The following is a 15,066-nucleotide window of genomic DNA, read 5'->3' on the forward strand; positions in this document are numbered from 1 at the left end:
ACCTTGTAGAAAGCTGAGACAGGAGATATCCAATCCACATATCATCCAAGATGCCCAGCCATAAGTTGCACCAAGAGACATTTAGATAAGATACTAAAAAAAAAAAATTTACTGACATGGTTATCAAGCATTGGAACAGGCTTCCCAGAGAAGAGGTTGAATCAATAACCCTGGAGATTTTTAAGAGGTGTAGACATGGCACTTGCTTAGTGGTGCATTTGGCAGTACTGGGTTAATAATGGATTAAGGTCTTCTCCAACCTAAATAATTCTATTCTATAATTCTATTCAACCTAAATTATTCTATCTTTATTATTCTATCCTAAATTAAACATCTCCTTTACACCGCTCTCTGTGCAGACCAGGGCATGAAATTCAGACACATGCTCCAAGCCTGATTCTGAACAGAGTCCTAGGAAAACATCCACCTCCTCCCTTACTGTGCCTCCCAGCAAAACCAACCACTGCTCCCCCCAGGAAACCCAGGTACAGAACAGGGGACGCTGCAGACACTGCTCCACACACCCAAGGACCTGCTGACTGTTTTTATGAAAATCTATGAACAAGATGGATTTAAAGTCTGATTCAATAAAACCACACCAACACTTAAAGACACTGCAGAGCCCTCTCTTCTATCCACATGCCATAGATTTCACCAAGGAATTGCTGGAGGAGACAGGATGACAAAGTCCAAGTTAGCAATAGAAATCTGTTTCATGTTCTGTTTTTGCCTTTTTTTTTCTAATGAAACTCGAGATAATTTTACTAAGGAGGTAACATAAAAGTGGATCTTTATTGAAGGCTTTCAGAGGCAGTTATGAAAACATGTCCACAGAAGCCCAGCCCCACAGGGCTGAGTATATTTTTAGAGGTTTTGAGAAATCAGAATAATTAATAAAAAGCAGCAACTAGGAGGACAAGTGGTGATGCAATTTCCCCCCAGGTCAAGCCCCTTCTCTGGAGTCCCCCCTTTGGCACCAGCTGTACTTTGTCCATGAAATGTATCTCCAAGAGCTGTTCTCAACCTTGGCTCCCTGAAAGAGCCAAGACAGGAGAGGGGCCTTGTGACCCCTGGGGCTGGAGCTCTGGAATTTGTTTTGTCTAGGGAAAGGCCATAGAAAATAACTGGAAAAACCAGCCACTAGTGCAACGGGCTACAGAGCTACAGATACATGCGTGAAGAACACAGAGAACGTATAAAAGGAAAAAAAAAAAAAGGTAAAAACGAAATGGATATCATCATCTAGGGAAAAGCTATTTTCCTATTGTGTTCATCCAGGGAAAAGCTATTTCTCCCTGTCCATGGCTGGGGGGGAAGGTGGAATCAGACGGACCTTTACGGTGCCTCCCAACCCAAACCATTCTGTGATTAAACAAACAAACAAAAACTCCCCACGCTGCGCTGTCCGCAGGTACGAAGTGTGTGCAGCCCCTCGCCATGTGCGGCAATACGGGCACAGAAGAGCGCAGACCGCCGACACTTTAAATACCTGCGCTTAACCGGAACACTCACGGCTTGGAACATTTTACCGAAGAGAAGCGGCACTCAGCACTATTTTAAAAGCCTGCAGCGAACACTCGTGTCCCGCCCGCGGCTCGAGTGAGGCTGATGACAGAGGAAAGCGCCCCCGCTCCCGAAGGAATCTCCCTCCCCGCAGCCGGCTCCCACCTGCTGCCTCAGGTAGCGCGTCTGGTAGGGCCCGGCGGGCAGCGAGGCGCTCCGGCGGCGGCGGAGCAGCGGGGCGGGCAGGGCGCCGGCCGCGCCGAGGAGCGGCAGGAGCAGGAGGAGCCGCAGCATCGCCGCGGGCGGCAGGAGCGGCAGCAGGAGGAGCGGGAAGGGGAGAAGCGGGAGCGGGCTCGGCGCCGCCGCTTTATCCGCGCCCGGCTCCCCCGCCCGGGGCTGCCCCGCTGGGAGCGCCGGGGCCCTGGGGGCGGGGCCAGCCTACACGTGCAGGGGCGGGCCCGGACCAGCGGCGCCTTCCCATTGGCTGTCGGTCGGCCGTTGGCCGGGGAGGCTTCCATAGGTGTTTCGGCCGCGCGGCTTGCCGCAGGGAGGCAGCGATTGGTTGCCCTGAAGCACGTGACCCACCCGTCTCGTCGCTCCGCGCCTTGCTGGGGCGCGTCCGACATTCTCGCTCTGTGATTGGGCGACACGAGCTACTGTCCCCTAGGAGTGCATTGCGATTGGCTGAGCGCCGCCTTGTCCCGCCCCCTCAGCTGCAGCACTTCCGCCCTTCCGCTCTGCCCTCAGCTCCCGGCCCCGCCCGCCGGCCCAGACCCCGCTGCTGGCCCAGACCCCGCTGCCGGCCCGAACCGGCCCGGGTGAGTCGGAGCGGAGCGGCCGCTCGCTCGCTGTCGGCTTTGGGAAGGCCCAGGGGTGCAAACGGGAGCGGGATGTGTTAGCCACCCCTGCTTTGGTTTTCCTTAGGGAGAGAGCGAGGCAGCGGGATCGCCAGAGGGCAGCAGGGACCGCGCTGAACGGCAGCGAGGGCAGCAGCGCGCTGAGATCCCTCGGCCGGGCACCGAGGTTTGCGTTGTTTGGTTTGTTACAAAAAGTTCAAATAAAACAGATCTGTTCGTGCCGGCCTCCGTCAGTCTGCGTCCAGGTAGTGAGTGCTGTATTTGTGCCGAAGGGAAATAGGGCTGGAGACCTCGAGTCCGTTTGTTATTGGCAGGACTTGTGTGAGCACTTCCACGCTGTGCTTTGTCTCCCCTATTTCAGTTTAGCATTTACACGCTGTGCTTTGTCTCCCCTATTCCAGTTTAATACTTGCAGTGTTCTCTGTTTGTTCTCTGTTTTCTGGGGTGTGCGTTTGTGGTTTTGTTGTGTTTTTTTTTTAATGTCTCGAAAAAGTGTACTAACAAAAACTATGTAATAAACTTCGTTTCTGGAGTTCTGAGTTGAACACAGGTGGGGATGAAGCACCTGCTAGTTTCTCCAAGCCCACCTTTTTGGGCAATAAAAAAATCAGACTCAACTTTATTTCTCCTCTTCTATATATTGATGTATTTTCCATGTACTTTTTACTGTTGTCTTGTACTAAAACAAAGTCTTTGTTACTAAAACAAAATAGTTGCCTTTTGGTAAGAGTTGAAGGCATTTACCATTCAATATACTGAGTCAAATTAGTTTCTGTTAATATGTATGTTCTGAAGAGATGGATTTTTTTCTTATTTTGTTTGGCTCCCTATTACAGCTTTTCCCTTTTCCTACCTCAATTTTCCAGATGTAGGAAATAAGGGAATACTGGGATTTTTTTTTTTTTTCTGAACTACTCAGGGGCAATGAGTTTAGTCACTCACATTTTTCTAGTACTCGGTGTTACAGAACTTGTTTTGACCAGGATGCTGAGAAAGGTGTTCCAAGCAAAGGAATAGCCCATAAGTTTAACTTTCTGGTGGCAAAACATGACCAAACATCACTGTTGATTATAGAATGTGGGATTTTTTTTTTACCTGTAAAAACCATAGTTGAGTCTCTTCCGTCTCTTTGGTCCTTTGCCTCTCAAGAGAGTTTTGGAATGAAGATGTGGAATTCCCTTCCTATTCTGCAGTTTATATCAAAGAGAGATTTATCTTTAGCTGTGACTGTGATAAAAGACCTTTTGCACATACAGACTTTTAAGGAGGTGTTTGATTCAGCTGTAGAGAACGTTTTGGCCATTTCAGTGGGAACTCTGTGGTTTGAGGTGTTGGATGAGGCTCCAAGTGGCTTGGTCTAGTGGAAGGTGTCCCTGCCCATGGCCTTGGGGCTGGAATAGGTGATGTTTAAGGTCCCTTCCAACCCAAACCATTCCAGGATCCTGTGATTGTTGCCTACATTTTCCTGACATTTACTGAGAAAAAAAGTTCTCTGTCTAAAATACTGGAAGTTTCCTAAAACTTGACGTTTTTGGGCAGAGTACTGTAATAAAGCCCAAATAAATCTACAGGAAAGTAATACTGAATAAAAATAAATTCACTCCTATTTATTTCTTTAGTTTATCATTTATTTGTCAAATCTGTGCAGCCTCTGTTGACCAGGAGCTGCCCTTTTAGCACAAAGAGCATGATATAGGAGCAAATATAGTTTCTGTTGTGAGCCTTTTTCAGGATTTTCTGAGTAACCTCTCCAAGTCATTGGTCTTGAAACATTTGTAGCATTACAAGTGCAGAATCATTTCAGTTTTTAACCCCATGTTGTGACTTCAATCTAAATTAAGACAAAGAATTAAAAAGCTGTTTCCTGCAGTGCTGTGCCCAAGGATAATTCTGATAAAGATCCCTAAATTCAAGTGTGTGCAATGGTGTGTAAATGGTGTACAAATGCCATGAACAGTTCCTTCATGTTGCATAACTTTATCCTTTTTTAAATTTTATTTTTAAGAGGTAATTAATAGAATTTCTGTTTTCAAAGAGAGATCATAATTTCCTGAAGGCTGCTGTTGAAAAATGTTCAAATAACCCAACTGAAAGCAGTTAATGTTGACATCTCATGAGAACTCTTCAAACCATTTCAACTTTCTCGTTTCAGGTGATGCTGTGAGCACATGAATAGTGTGCAGGGACTCTTGGCTGCCTCAGTGATTTCCATCCAGAATTCCTGCTTCATCTATCCTGCCTGTCAAAACTGCTTTTCTAGGCTGATACTGCATGCCAGGAGGTATGCCCTGTTTTGGGGATCACGTGCTGATTTCCATTAACTTACTGATTTCCATTAACTCTGTTAAACAAGGTGATGAAAATCCAGCCCCTCCAGATCAAATCCTGATTTTATTTTTTCATCTCCTTCTACAAGTGCAGTGCACCTGGTAGTCCTGTATGACTCTTCACTGATGCATGTCCAGAAAGGGATGAGCTTTCTTTTTTAAGTGCAGCAGTGGGTGAAATGTCTGACATACAGAAGAAGAGTAAATCAATGAATGCCAGCACTAAATAGAAGGAGCTGACTTTGTAAAACAAGGGTATCTGTTGTTTCAAATGCTGAAGTACAAAATAACAGTGCTGTTTCCTGGTTATTTTTTAAACCTAGGTATTTATACTCAAGCTGCAGGAGGAAAAATCCCAAACCAAAATGAAATGTGAGAAAAGTGAGCACAGGAAATTCAAAAATTCAACATTGCACCCCAACAGTCTCTGAAAACCCACTGTCCCTTCAATTTCACAACAGGCTAGCATTTAATAAATCAGTGATAGAAACCAGAGACATTCTGTCATAATACACACATCTTGCTCTGAGCCTTTGGTAAGATTAATGCTTCACCTCAAGGAGTAAAGAATAAGCAAAAAATCTTACAGTTTTTGATGAATATTCGATACATTACAGTAGTAATATTTACAGCTGCAGATAAATTCTTACCTCAGCAGTGATTAACAGAACTTCATCTATTCAATCTTTTTTATCCTTTTACTGTCTTTTGTCAGGTTCAGCTGTCTAAAATGTGGCTGCACAGGTGAAGCTAAAGATGCAAGCTACAGATATAGATTGTCCCTAAAGGTTGCTGACACCAATGATTTGTTTGACATCACTGTTTTTGGAAGTTGCTTAGATCCATTCTTTGGGGTCACCGCAGAGAATCTGCAGAGGTAAGGAATAGATTGTCTGACCATGTAGCTGCTGCTGTTTGTTCAGCCTAAAATAACTGCAACGAGCCTAGATGGTGGGAACATGAGTGGGAAGTAACTGCTAAAGTGCTCCCTTCCAGCATTTCCTCGGTACCCATCACCTTGAGAAAGTGGGGAAGTTTGTTTCTTCCTGAAATCTTGATGTTTTGAGATGGATTACTTCTAGGTAGTAAAAGAAATCCTCCCCTTGTCTATTGAAGGCTGCTTCTCCCTGTTAAGTGAGCCTCACTGCTTGGTTGGTCTGGCTTCTTCCTTGTGTCCTTTCTCCTTTTTTTGAGATGATTAAATTTCCTTTGTTTAAGTAAGTTGGCTCTTCCAGATAGAGCCTCTGGCTTTTATCTGGTTTTAAAGGTTTGAATGCACCTTGTGACTAACTGGCAGTATAACCAAATTTTCCTGAAGAAAGAAGGGATTTCTAAGAAAGTCTATTAGTCCTCAGACCCTGACCACCCACATTATAGGCTTCAGATTTTCTGAAATGTGAAACTGCCAGGATGGGATATTCAGATAGATTCCCCGCTTCTTTCTCTAGTCTGTTATTTTCCCAGTGCCTTGGGTCATAGATGAGTTATTTGTAATGGCATATTAGCAGCATTAATGACATGCCCATGACAGGCATTCTGCCCTACACTGCTGTACTGCTGTCAGCTGTGGAAAGCAGTTATTTCCATGTCTTGCATGGATACTGTCATGCTGTAAAGGCTGGGCAGGAGGGATGTGTAAGGAACAGCAGCATCTGACCAGCACTGTACAGTCACTGTGGTGGCAGGAAAATCACAACCACATGGGGAACACCTGAAAATTGTGTGTGTATTGGCCTCGTTCAGAGTGGTTGTTTTGTTTACTGTATCTCACTAACAAGTTAGGTGAACTAAAGAATTGAATTTATAGCTTCATGGTTTTCCTGTTTTCATTCTGAGTTTAGTTGAAGCTAGCACAAAATCTTTTCCTTAACATGTGTCCTCATTAACACTATAGTACAGCTAAAATGCTGTGTAAGTCTTCTTCCTCTGTTGGTCCAATACCTCTGTGTGTTTTTATTCTAGGTACATTCAAGACTTCAATCAGCTGTCAGGAGAAACAAGCACAGAGTCAACTGCAAGAGCATTAGTTCAAGCAGTGGAAACCTGTTTCATTGGAAAAAGGTTTATATTTGGAGTGAAGGTAACTTTTAATCCACATTATGGCCTTTTAGTGAGTTTCTGTAGCCAGTTAGGGGTATAGACTGACTTATCAAAGCTTCATGTATAATTTCTTTTTGAGAAAATGTAAGGCTAGGACATGAGAAGGACTCTGCTTCTTTTGCCCAAAACTCCTGTGGTTTGGTTTTTTGTTTTTTTTTTTGAATGAGTCACATCCAAAAATCATCTTGAATGGCAGTAGTCAGCTTAACAGCTTGTCAGGGTGCTTTTTGGAGAGCCTGAGCAATGCCAGCTCCTGTGCATATCAGTAACAGCTTGCAGCCTGTAAAAAAACCATGTACGGTTGGAGCAAGAAACAGACTCTCCTTCCAAGCACTGCCCTACCTTTCCCATGCTGTTTATTCTCCTTTCCAGTCTGAAATGTAAGGAGAAGCACATCCCCTTGTTTTTTAAATATTTTAATATTTCTGGATTCAAGAGCATTTTCAAAATGTTGTTAAAGTACAGCTGTTCAGCATCTGCATTGGTGGCTCTTTTGTGTGTTTAACACCCTTTGAAATATTAGTTCTTAGCAATATTTCTATAGAAACAGTGTTCAAGGTTCTCTTTGAGTGGTGCTTATGTGAGTCATTCATATTATGAAATCTCTGAACTAAATCCTACCTGGCAGGTGTTTTGCCTCTCCCACAGCTTGTATCTGAACTGAGATTTTTCCTGGTGGACAGCATCTTAAGTAATGGAAGTTGGAGGACTTAATGGATTAACTTTACTTACCTGGAACCCTTGACCTGGTCTCTGGGCCTGATGCCTTGACAAATATAACTAATCCTAGATATCAGCACCTTTGTGGCTGCTCCTGCACACACAAGAGCTGAACACACATTCAAAGACTTTGTTCAGCCCTTGGCTGTAGACATTTCTGTGCAGTTGTGTTCAGCTGTGTGTATGTCCCAGGTAGTTCTCAGAATCAGCATAACATACTTTTTAAAGACTTACCTAGGAGGGTGTTGTCCTTGGCTGACAGCCTTCAGCCTCAAACTGTGCACAGACTCAGGAAGGAGGAGGGTTGTTGGAGATAACTGTATCTGCTTTTTGGCCTCTCTGGCTTTGCCAGACCTGGAGGGGTAGATGAGAAAGGGTTTATCCACTTCTCGAAATATGAGCTGATTGCCTCTCCGTTTAATGTCATTTTTCACCTGTAATTTCAGTGTAGAGAGAAGCAGGTTTTATACAGGATTGCAGTTGAAGCTCCTTTGAAACGCTGCTCTCTAAAAAACTCTGAGCAGATGAAGGTCGCAGCTTATTTCCCCTTCACGGATGCAGTGCACAGAAAGTACCACGCTGGCTTTGGCAGCTGAGCTGCCAAGTCAAGTGCCTGCTCACCAGAGTGCTTTGTTTCAAGTGCTGCCCAGTGCCTCCTGCATGAAAGCGAAGCACTGGCCTTAGGCTGCCAGCCATTCACTCTGAACTGCACTAGAGGAGGCCCGGAAGCATTCAGTGCCCTAAAGGGAGGAAGAAATTTTCTGTGAAGTCCTTTCTCAGAGTTCTTGGTTGTTTTTCCAGCTCCAAAACTCTGTAATTGCAACAAGCAAAGAACTTCTCACTGTGATGCCCTTTACAGCCCTTGCCAGGGTTTATTTCCCAGGGAGGGCCTTGTGTGACAGACTGTTTTGTATTCTCTCCCCTGCAGATCCTGACAAAAAGGGAGATCTAAATTTATGCCTGACTTAGAAGAACATGTGTTAATATTTTTTTCTCTAAGTTGATTGTTTTTTTGTTTTCTTTCCCCTCGCCCAGGTTTGTGCAAGGGAAGATGGAGGGCATTCTGCTGCCAGCAGCATCTTGCAGAAGTGTTCCAGAATTAATAGAAGTACAAAAAGCCTTGTGGCGTGCCAGATCTTCCCGCCGAGCGCTGCTGTTACTGGCTTCACTGTTATCAGCTGCTTAGATCATCTCCTGCAGTCGGCACAGTTCAGGAGCTGCAGGAACAGCTCAGATTTACCTGATGCGTCATCAGCTCCCAAAGATGAACCTCTCAGTGAGCTCAGCAGCTTGTCTAGCCTGAGCAGGAGCTCCTGTTCTGTTCAGTCTAGTGGCAGGGAAAGTTTTTTAGGGTGCTGGCAGCAATCCTTAAGTCTGACTTCATCTGTTGCTTGGGTAACAGCGGAAGACTTTCCCACTCTGGAAGTGGGAAAGCTGGTGAGTGAACAGCATGAACAAGAGGAGAAGCCTGTCTCTGCAGAATTGGGCAGTGTAAGCCTCAACAATCAAACTCTCTGGGACTCACAGTTTCTGATCTCTTCTGTGAAGGAAGGGGATAAAGAGAAGGATAATGAATCAAGTTCACAGCTTAGTCGGACTGATGGTATCTCTGCAACGGATAAATTGGAGAGAGTTTCCTCTTCAAACACCAAATATTCTCATGGAAACAGTTCCAAGTTGTTACAACATCCCTTGGAATATGACGTAAAAAACAATTACCCAAAAACTAATAGTAGAAATTATTCTTATGCAGAAAAATCCCACAACTCCCTTGTTTGCAAGAGAGATGCCTCAGCTCCTAATCACGTAAATGTAGCTGGAGTGTCTCAAATGGACTCCACGCTTTGGGAAGAGCTTCCATTCTCAGAAAGCCTAAATGAATTGTTGGCCAGAATAGAGGATGGCAGGAGTGTTGTAACATCACCCAGCCTTGATGCAGGCAAACTTGTCCATCTTGAGAGCAGCAAGTTGGGTGTAAATGTTAACAAATCGTATTCCAGGCAAGCTGTAGGTGATTTGCCTGCAGCCAGTGTCTCAGGGAGGCTCTTGCCAGCAGTAGGGAATGATAGTTGGGAGACCACAGTGTTTGCTTGTCTTCAGTCAAATGCAAACCCTCCAAGTGATGTCTCACAATATGAGTGTTCCCCTAGTGATTTATCTTCAACCCTCAAGGAAGGTGGAGCGTCCTCACCAGTTACACCAGAGCCTTCTGTTTCTCAGAGCAGATCTGTGCGCTCCAAAGAAGCAAATAATGACCCTACTAATTCATGTTGGTCTTTTATTAGGCTGCATGGAGAAACCTCCTGTTCAAAAAGGAGCAAGACAGCCACCTGTGTGCATTCTGCATGTGAAAGCTGTTTAGCTTCTTGTGAAAATAAGGAAAACTATTCTACACAGAGCCAAAAAACAGATCTTACACTTACAGAGGCCCAGGTCTCTGATCCACCAGCTCCCAACAATGCAAAAAGTATATATAAAAGAGAATTAAAACCATTGACAGAACTGTCAGATAATACCTTCAAAAGTGTTAGTAGGAAAGAGCTGCAGTGGAACAGCATCTTCCCTGAAGGCAGCTACAATGCTTCTGCTGATCTCTTTGATGCAAGTGTAAGAGATGTAGCAAAACCTGTGGAATTCTTAAATAAATCATGTAGTTCTTCAATACAGGAAGATACTTTGACAGAGAAGGTCACAGCTGAATCAGTGCTTTCTCCTGGAGGTGTTCCTTGTAACAATTCAAAACTGAGCTCATCCCTGCCCAGGTCCCCTCATGCTTTCAGCAAGCACAGCACACCTGTAACTTACTCCTTCTGGGATTCAGAATGCAGTTCAGTTTGTGCTCAGGACTTCGTTCCTCATTCACAGTCAACTCCTATGACAAAACCTCAGCAGAGACTATGGCCTGTTGGGGAAAGAAGCTCTTTCACCACCCTCTTCACCCCTAAAGATCCCACTAAAATCCATTCCAAAGGCAAGCGATCCAGGCCTTCCTTTCAGAACACTCTGCTGCAGCAGCTTACCGGCAAGTTAGTGAAACGTGAGAGACCAAGGAGCAGGAAGGACAAAGAAAGTGGTAGCTCTGCTTCCCAGAAGTTCCTGAACAGCCAACTGCCTGCCAGCTTGGAGGAGTGGATCCCTCCATCTTCAGCCAAAGGGCTGAAACCAACTGCATCTTTAAATTTAAAAGCAGATAGCTGGGCTGCTGATTTGCAATCCACCTGTGGGCACACTGGCAGGAACCCTCTTTCTGAAAGCAGAAAGAGCAGTGAAAATGATGAAAATCTCATCCAAAATGAGAGAATAAGCCCTGGGGAAAGAGCAAGGATTCTAACAACTCCTTTATCTACAAGTGTCACCAAGACCTTGTTTTTAAATGATCCTGTCCTGAAAACTTGTTCCCCTTCAGAAGGTGAGAATCACCTCTCAGGTGGAAATTATTCAGGGGTTGTGCTGGAAAGGCCGACTGTCTGGTCCCCTGAGCTGTTCCTCCAAGCATGGACCCCTTTGTCCAAGAAGTCAAAATACTAGGAGAGATACATTTCTATGTTGTGTTCTTTTTAATTTTTTTTAACTTTAGGGAATTATCTGGTGGAAGAAAAGAGCTATTTAAAAGTTAAATTGTTTATACACCTGTCAGCATGTATCTTGCAAAGAGGAATTTGCTTTATTTTCAGACCTTTGTACTACAGAGATGAGGGAAATGAGAATTTGTAGTAACTATATTCTCCTGAAAATTAATGAGGATGTGCAATAAACTCACTTTTGTAAATGTGTGAGTATTGAATAGACCTCACTTCATAAAGTACCAGTAGGTAAAGTGTTTTAATGTTCACTGGTGTCTTTTCATCACGAGAGCAGCACTGGAATCCATGTCCACTCCACATTTTTGCCTGATGACTCTCAGGAGAAGGGCCAAATTTTCATTGAAGATTTGATGGTGCCTTGTATCTCAGCCCATTGAGATCCTGTGACAGCCCTGAGCTGGGTGGAGGGGGCCATCCTGAGAGCTTGGCAGCAGCTCCGTTTTCCTACAGGCTTTTTCAAGGTAAAGACTGCTAGTGGCAGATTCCTGACAGTGTATTCCCTCCCCTTGCTTTAAGGTCTTCTGTATCCCAAATCCAAACCAGCTGCATTTGGGATCATTGAACAGAGAAATCTTGGATCTGCTGCTTGTAAGCTTGTAGGTCAGGTTCTGCAGAAGGATGTGGGATCTGAGCAGCTGACGCTTTGTTGTGAGTGTTTTAAGGTCCTACTGTGGCCCAAGGGGGTGAAGGGGATGCACCACACTTGTAGAACCAGAAACAGATCTAAAAGGACTTGCTGTGACTTTTTCTTTTGAGGTATAAAATGAATATGAACCATTTACATTGTGACTGGTGACAGGGAGGGGTTACTTGGTTCCTTCTCAGCTGCAAGGCAGATGTTTTTATCTTCCTATATTTGAGGCCTCATAATTTCTACAGCATCTACTTAAGCCTCCCTCTTTGTTCATAAAAGTTTTTCAGGAATAAGGGCAGTTACTCTCACTACCTTGTTCCTTATCCATGATTTTTTGCATAGATCACCATCACAGGTAAACATTTTCAGTTTCTCAATCTCTAGCCTAACTTCTGCACCTTCTAATCAAATGCTTTTCCCTTTGAGAGGTGGGAGGGAGGAGGGTATTTGGAATCAAACAAGCTTCTCCTGTGGCTGAGCAGGGTATAAATGAGGCACAGCCTCTCCTGCCAGGGGTGCAGATGTGCTGAGGCTGCAGGCATTCCTTTGGCTGACCCAAGAAAAAGTCACACATGGTTATGCAGCAGGTCTGCACAGGTAAACTCCTTCTACAAAGAAGCTTTTTCAAGCCAGCATTGGTTGGTTTGGGTTTTTTTTCCTCCTTATTTATAGTTGAAATTTAGGCATAGGCTCAAAGACTTGCCTGGCATTGAAAGGACAGGGGAGCACAGCTCTGGAAATCACTGAAAGACCTTATCTCTTCTTGCTGTCCCCAGCAAGAATCTCAAGCACACCCCACAAAAGTTCTGGTATTTAAGGATCCTGCAACAGCAGATGGCAGTGGAAAGAGGCGCAAGATTTCTTCTGACAGGTCCAAGCCTAGAGCTCTACAGTCCCTGAACCCTAGACATAAACAGAAGAAAAAGGAACATCTTGCTATAGCAAAGAGAGAAACAGAAAAAGAGCAGAATTAGGCATCACAATTTTTAACAATGTTTAATTGATAAACTAATGATGTTTTCTAACAGAGGGGAAATTTAGGTTAAATACACAGAAGAAATTTTTCACCATGAGGGTGGTGAGCACTGGCACATGTTGCCCAGAGAAGCTGTGGATGCCCCATCCCTGAAAGCATTCAAGGCCAGGTTGGATGCAGCTCTGAGCAACCCGGTGTAGTGGAAGGTATCCCTGCCCATGGCAGGGGGATTGGAACAAGATCTTTGAAGTCCCTTCCAACACAAAACCATTCTGTGGTTCTGTGACCAAGGTAACCTGTGGGTGTAGTTGCTTGCAAAGTGTGGTGCCAGTGACAGCAGAACATGTTGCAGAACATGGCAGGGCTCTGCTGTAAAGGACACAGAGCTCCCCGCACAAGGCCTCCTGGCACAGACAGGAGAAGAAGGTACAAGGGCTTTGCAAGCCACTGCTGAGATGTCCAGCTGAGCTTTAGCCCAGCAAATCAGCACACCAAAACCACACCAGGGCTGCTTCAGTCAGGGTAGGGCAGGGCTCCAGGATGAGGCCAAGTGAAAAGGCCTGGACTCATGCCTGCATTTACCAAGTGCTGTGCCTAGTGGAAAGATTTTATATATTGCAAATAAAATCCAACTTGATGAACCCTTGGGGCAAGTGGAAAAGGAGTAAGAAATGTTGCCTGCCTGGAGATTATAAATGTGCGTGTATAGCTTATGTAGAAGAAATGAAGTGAAAGGCAACATTACTCATACTCAAATCACTGAGCACAGGGAAGGCAATACAAAAAAGGTTTTAAGACATCATAACACTTGAAACCAGTTGTTTCTACTACAGCACATAATAGGGTTCTGCAGTTATCTTTGGCTCTTTAAGCACTCCCTTGTGATGAACTGGACTGATACCCACTCTATCACCAGGAGTTAGAGCTGATCCAAGTGAGACACCAGAGACTTGACACAGCTGGCTATGAAACCCTGCTAGAGCTTCTACACCATATACCTGACAGCATCTTGACATGAAATGTTGGGTCCAGCATAAATGATTTTTTTTCAGCAGACAATTCATTCACATACCAGGGTAAGTGATAGCTTTGGTGCAGGCTGATGTGATTATAATTATAAGCTTGCATGAAAAGACTAAAGCTCAGCATGTTTAATTCTGAGGGTAATAAAACTCCTGAAAATGCACACTGGGTTTGTGATTGATTCCCTATGCATAGAAATCCATAAATCAAGATTAGATTTTAAATTAGGCAGGACTGTCTGTGCCATACCATTGAAATTAAAGCAGAGCACTCAGATCTCCTGTGCTTTGTGCAAGAGGACTGCACACAGAGTGAGAGCAAAAAGTATTGTTGTGTGACAGGCCCCTGTCAGCAAGATGGCATCTTCTGGGCAGAGCTCCCCTCATGCTCGGTAGGGACACTTTGACCATGAGAGGATGGAAGAGAGGCACAAGAAGCTCTCTTGCTTTTGCTCCTGTAGTCAGTCAGCCTTGCATGTGCTCCCCTGGGCAGCTTGTTCCCTTTTTGCAGGGAGCCTTTGTGTGCTCCCATTCCTTTCACCCCAGCAAAGCCTGGCACAGGCTGTTCCCTTGCTGCTACACCTGCTGAACAAGAAGAGGTTGCACATCACACTGGTTACGTGCTCCTTGTAAGGAAGAGCTGCCACTCTTCACATGCCCCTTACCTTTCCCCAGGAAGAGTTTGGTCTGTTTTCTCCAGCAAAACACATAACACAATTCCCAAAAGCAACACACTCCAGCCCTCCTCTCTTCCAGTAAGTATTCACTTCCCAAGAGGTCTGAGCATCTGAAGGATGTTTCCTTCCCTCCCTTTGCCTTGTACCTACCTGGAAGCATACAGGGACTTTTCCCTATCCAAATACCTTTCTGTTCTCTCACAGACTCAAATTGCCAGCTTCCTGGGGAAGGAAGAGCAGATGGTCCAGCCCTCATGTCAGACATTTACCAAGGAAGGAGCTTCAAGGTCAGCGGAAGAGGCAATAAAAGACACATGGTGTCTTCAAGCTTCACAGCTCGTTTCCCAGTGTTAAGTGTTAGCAGGAATCATCTTTGATGTGGGGCAGAGCACAGGGAAGGAAACCTGAGCCCCAGAAGTCAGAGCATAAACTGAAATGTATTTACCAAAAGACAAAAGGCTTAAAATGGGAGATCTTGTCCAAAAGGATTTTAGGCCTTGAGGAAGGCAGGTCACTGGGGAACTCCAGGGGAGTTCAGTGAGGATGAAAACAGCAAGTTGAAGGCTGAAGGAATGGCATTAAAAAACAAAAAAAATGACTAGGTCAAAGAATAAAAGACAACCAAAGCATCCAAGCATCATCTGGCAGTTATCCTACACAAATCCA

The 15,066-nt window shown here is 44.8% G+C and overlaps 2 protein-coding genes across 4 annotated transcripts in view; one reads left to right on the forward strand and one right to left on the reverse strand.

Moving 5' to 3' along the window:
• PRCP (prolylcarboxypeptidase) overlaps positions 1–1,897 on the reverse strand; it is a 27,294-nt gene extending 25,397 nt beyond the window's left edge. Inside the window, exon 1 of the mRNA XM_058018565.1 lies at positions 1,669–1,897. Within this exon, the coding sequence (XP_057874548.1) occupies positions 1,669–1,797 (129 nt within the window). The 5' untranslated portion in view covers positions 1,798–1,897. The remainder of the gene's footprint in view (positions 1–1,668) is intronic.
• On the forward strand, positions 1,606–11,276 carry DDIAS (DNA damage induced apoptosis suppressor). Of its 3 annotated transcripts, XM_058018564.1 has the most exons (7): positions 2,284–2,321; positions 2,428–2,526; positions 4,513–4,641; positions 5,403–5,564; positions 6,650–6,767; positions 8,543–9,211; positions 9,793–9,937. In XM_058018564.1, the coding sequence occupies exons 3-7, from the start codon at positions 4,529–4,531 to the stop codon at positions 9,856–9,858; spliced, it is 1,128 nt and encodes a 375-aa protein (XP_057874547.1). In that variant the 5' UTR covers positions 2,284–2,321; positions 2,428–2,526; positions 4,513–4,528; the 3' UTR covers positions 9,859–9,937. The 3 variants fall into 3 exon arrangements, with proteins under 3 accessions (XP_057874546.1, XP_057874547.1, XP_057874545.1); XM_058018563.1 differs by lacking the exon at positions 2,284–2,321 and adding an exon at positions 1,606–1,680 and having other exon boundaries at positions 8,543–11,276; XM_058018562.1 differs by having other exon boundaries at positions 2,295–2,321; positions 8,543–11,276.
• The last annotated feature ends 3,790 nt before the right edge of the window (positions 11,277–15,066 follow it).

This window comes from Melospiza georgiana, chromosome 2 (genome assembly GCF_028018845.1).
Source record: "Melospiza georgiana isolate bMelGeo1 chromosome 2, bMelGeo1.pri, whole genome shotgun sequence".
Taxonomy (NCBI): domain Eukaryota; kingdom Metazoa; phylum Chordata; class Aves; order Passeriformes; family Passerellidae; genus Melospiza; species Melospiza georgiana.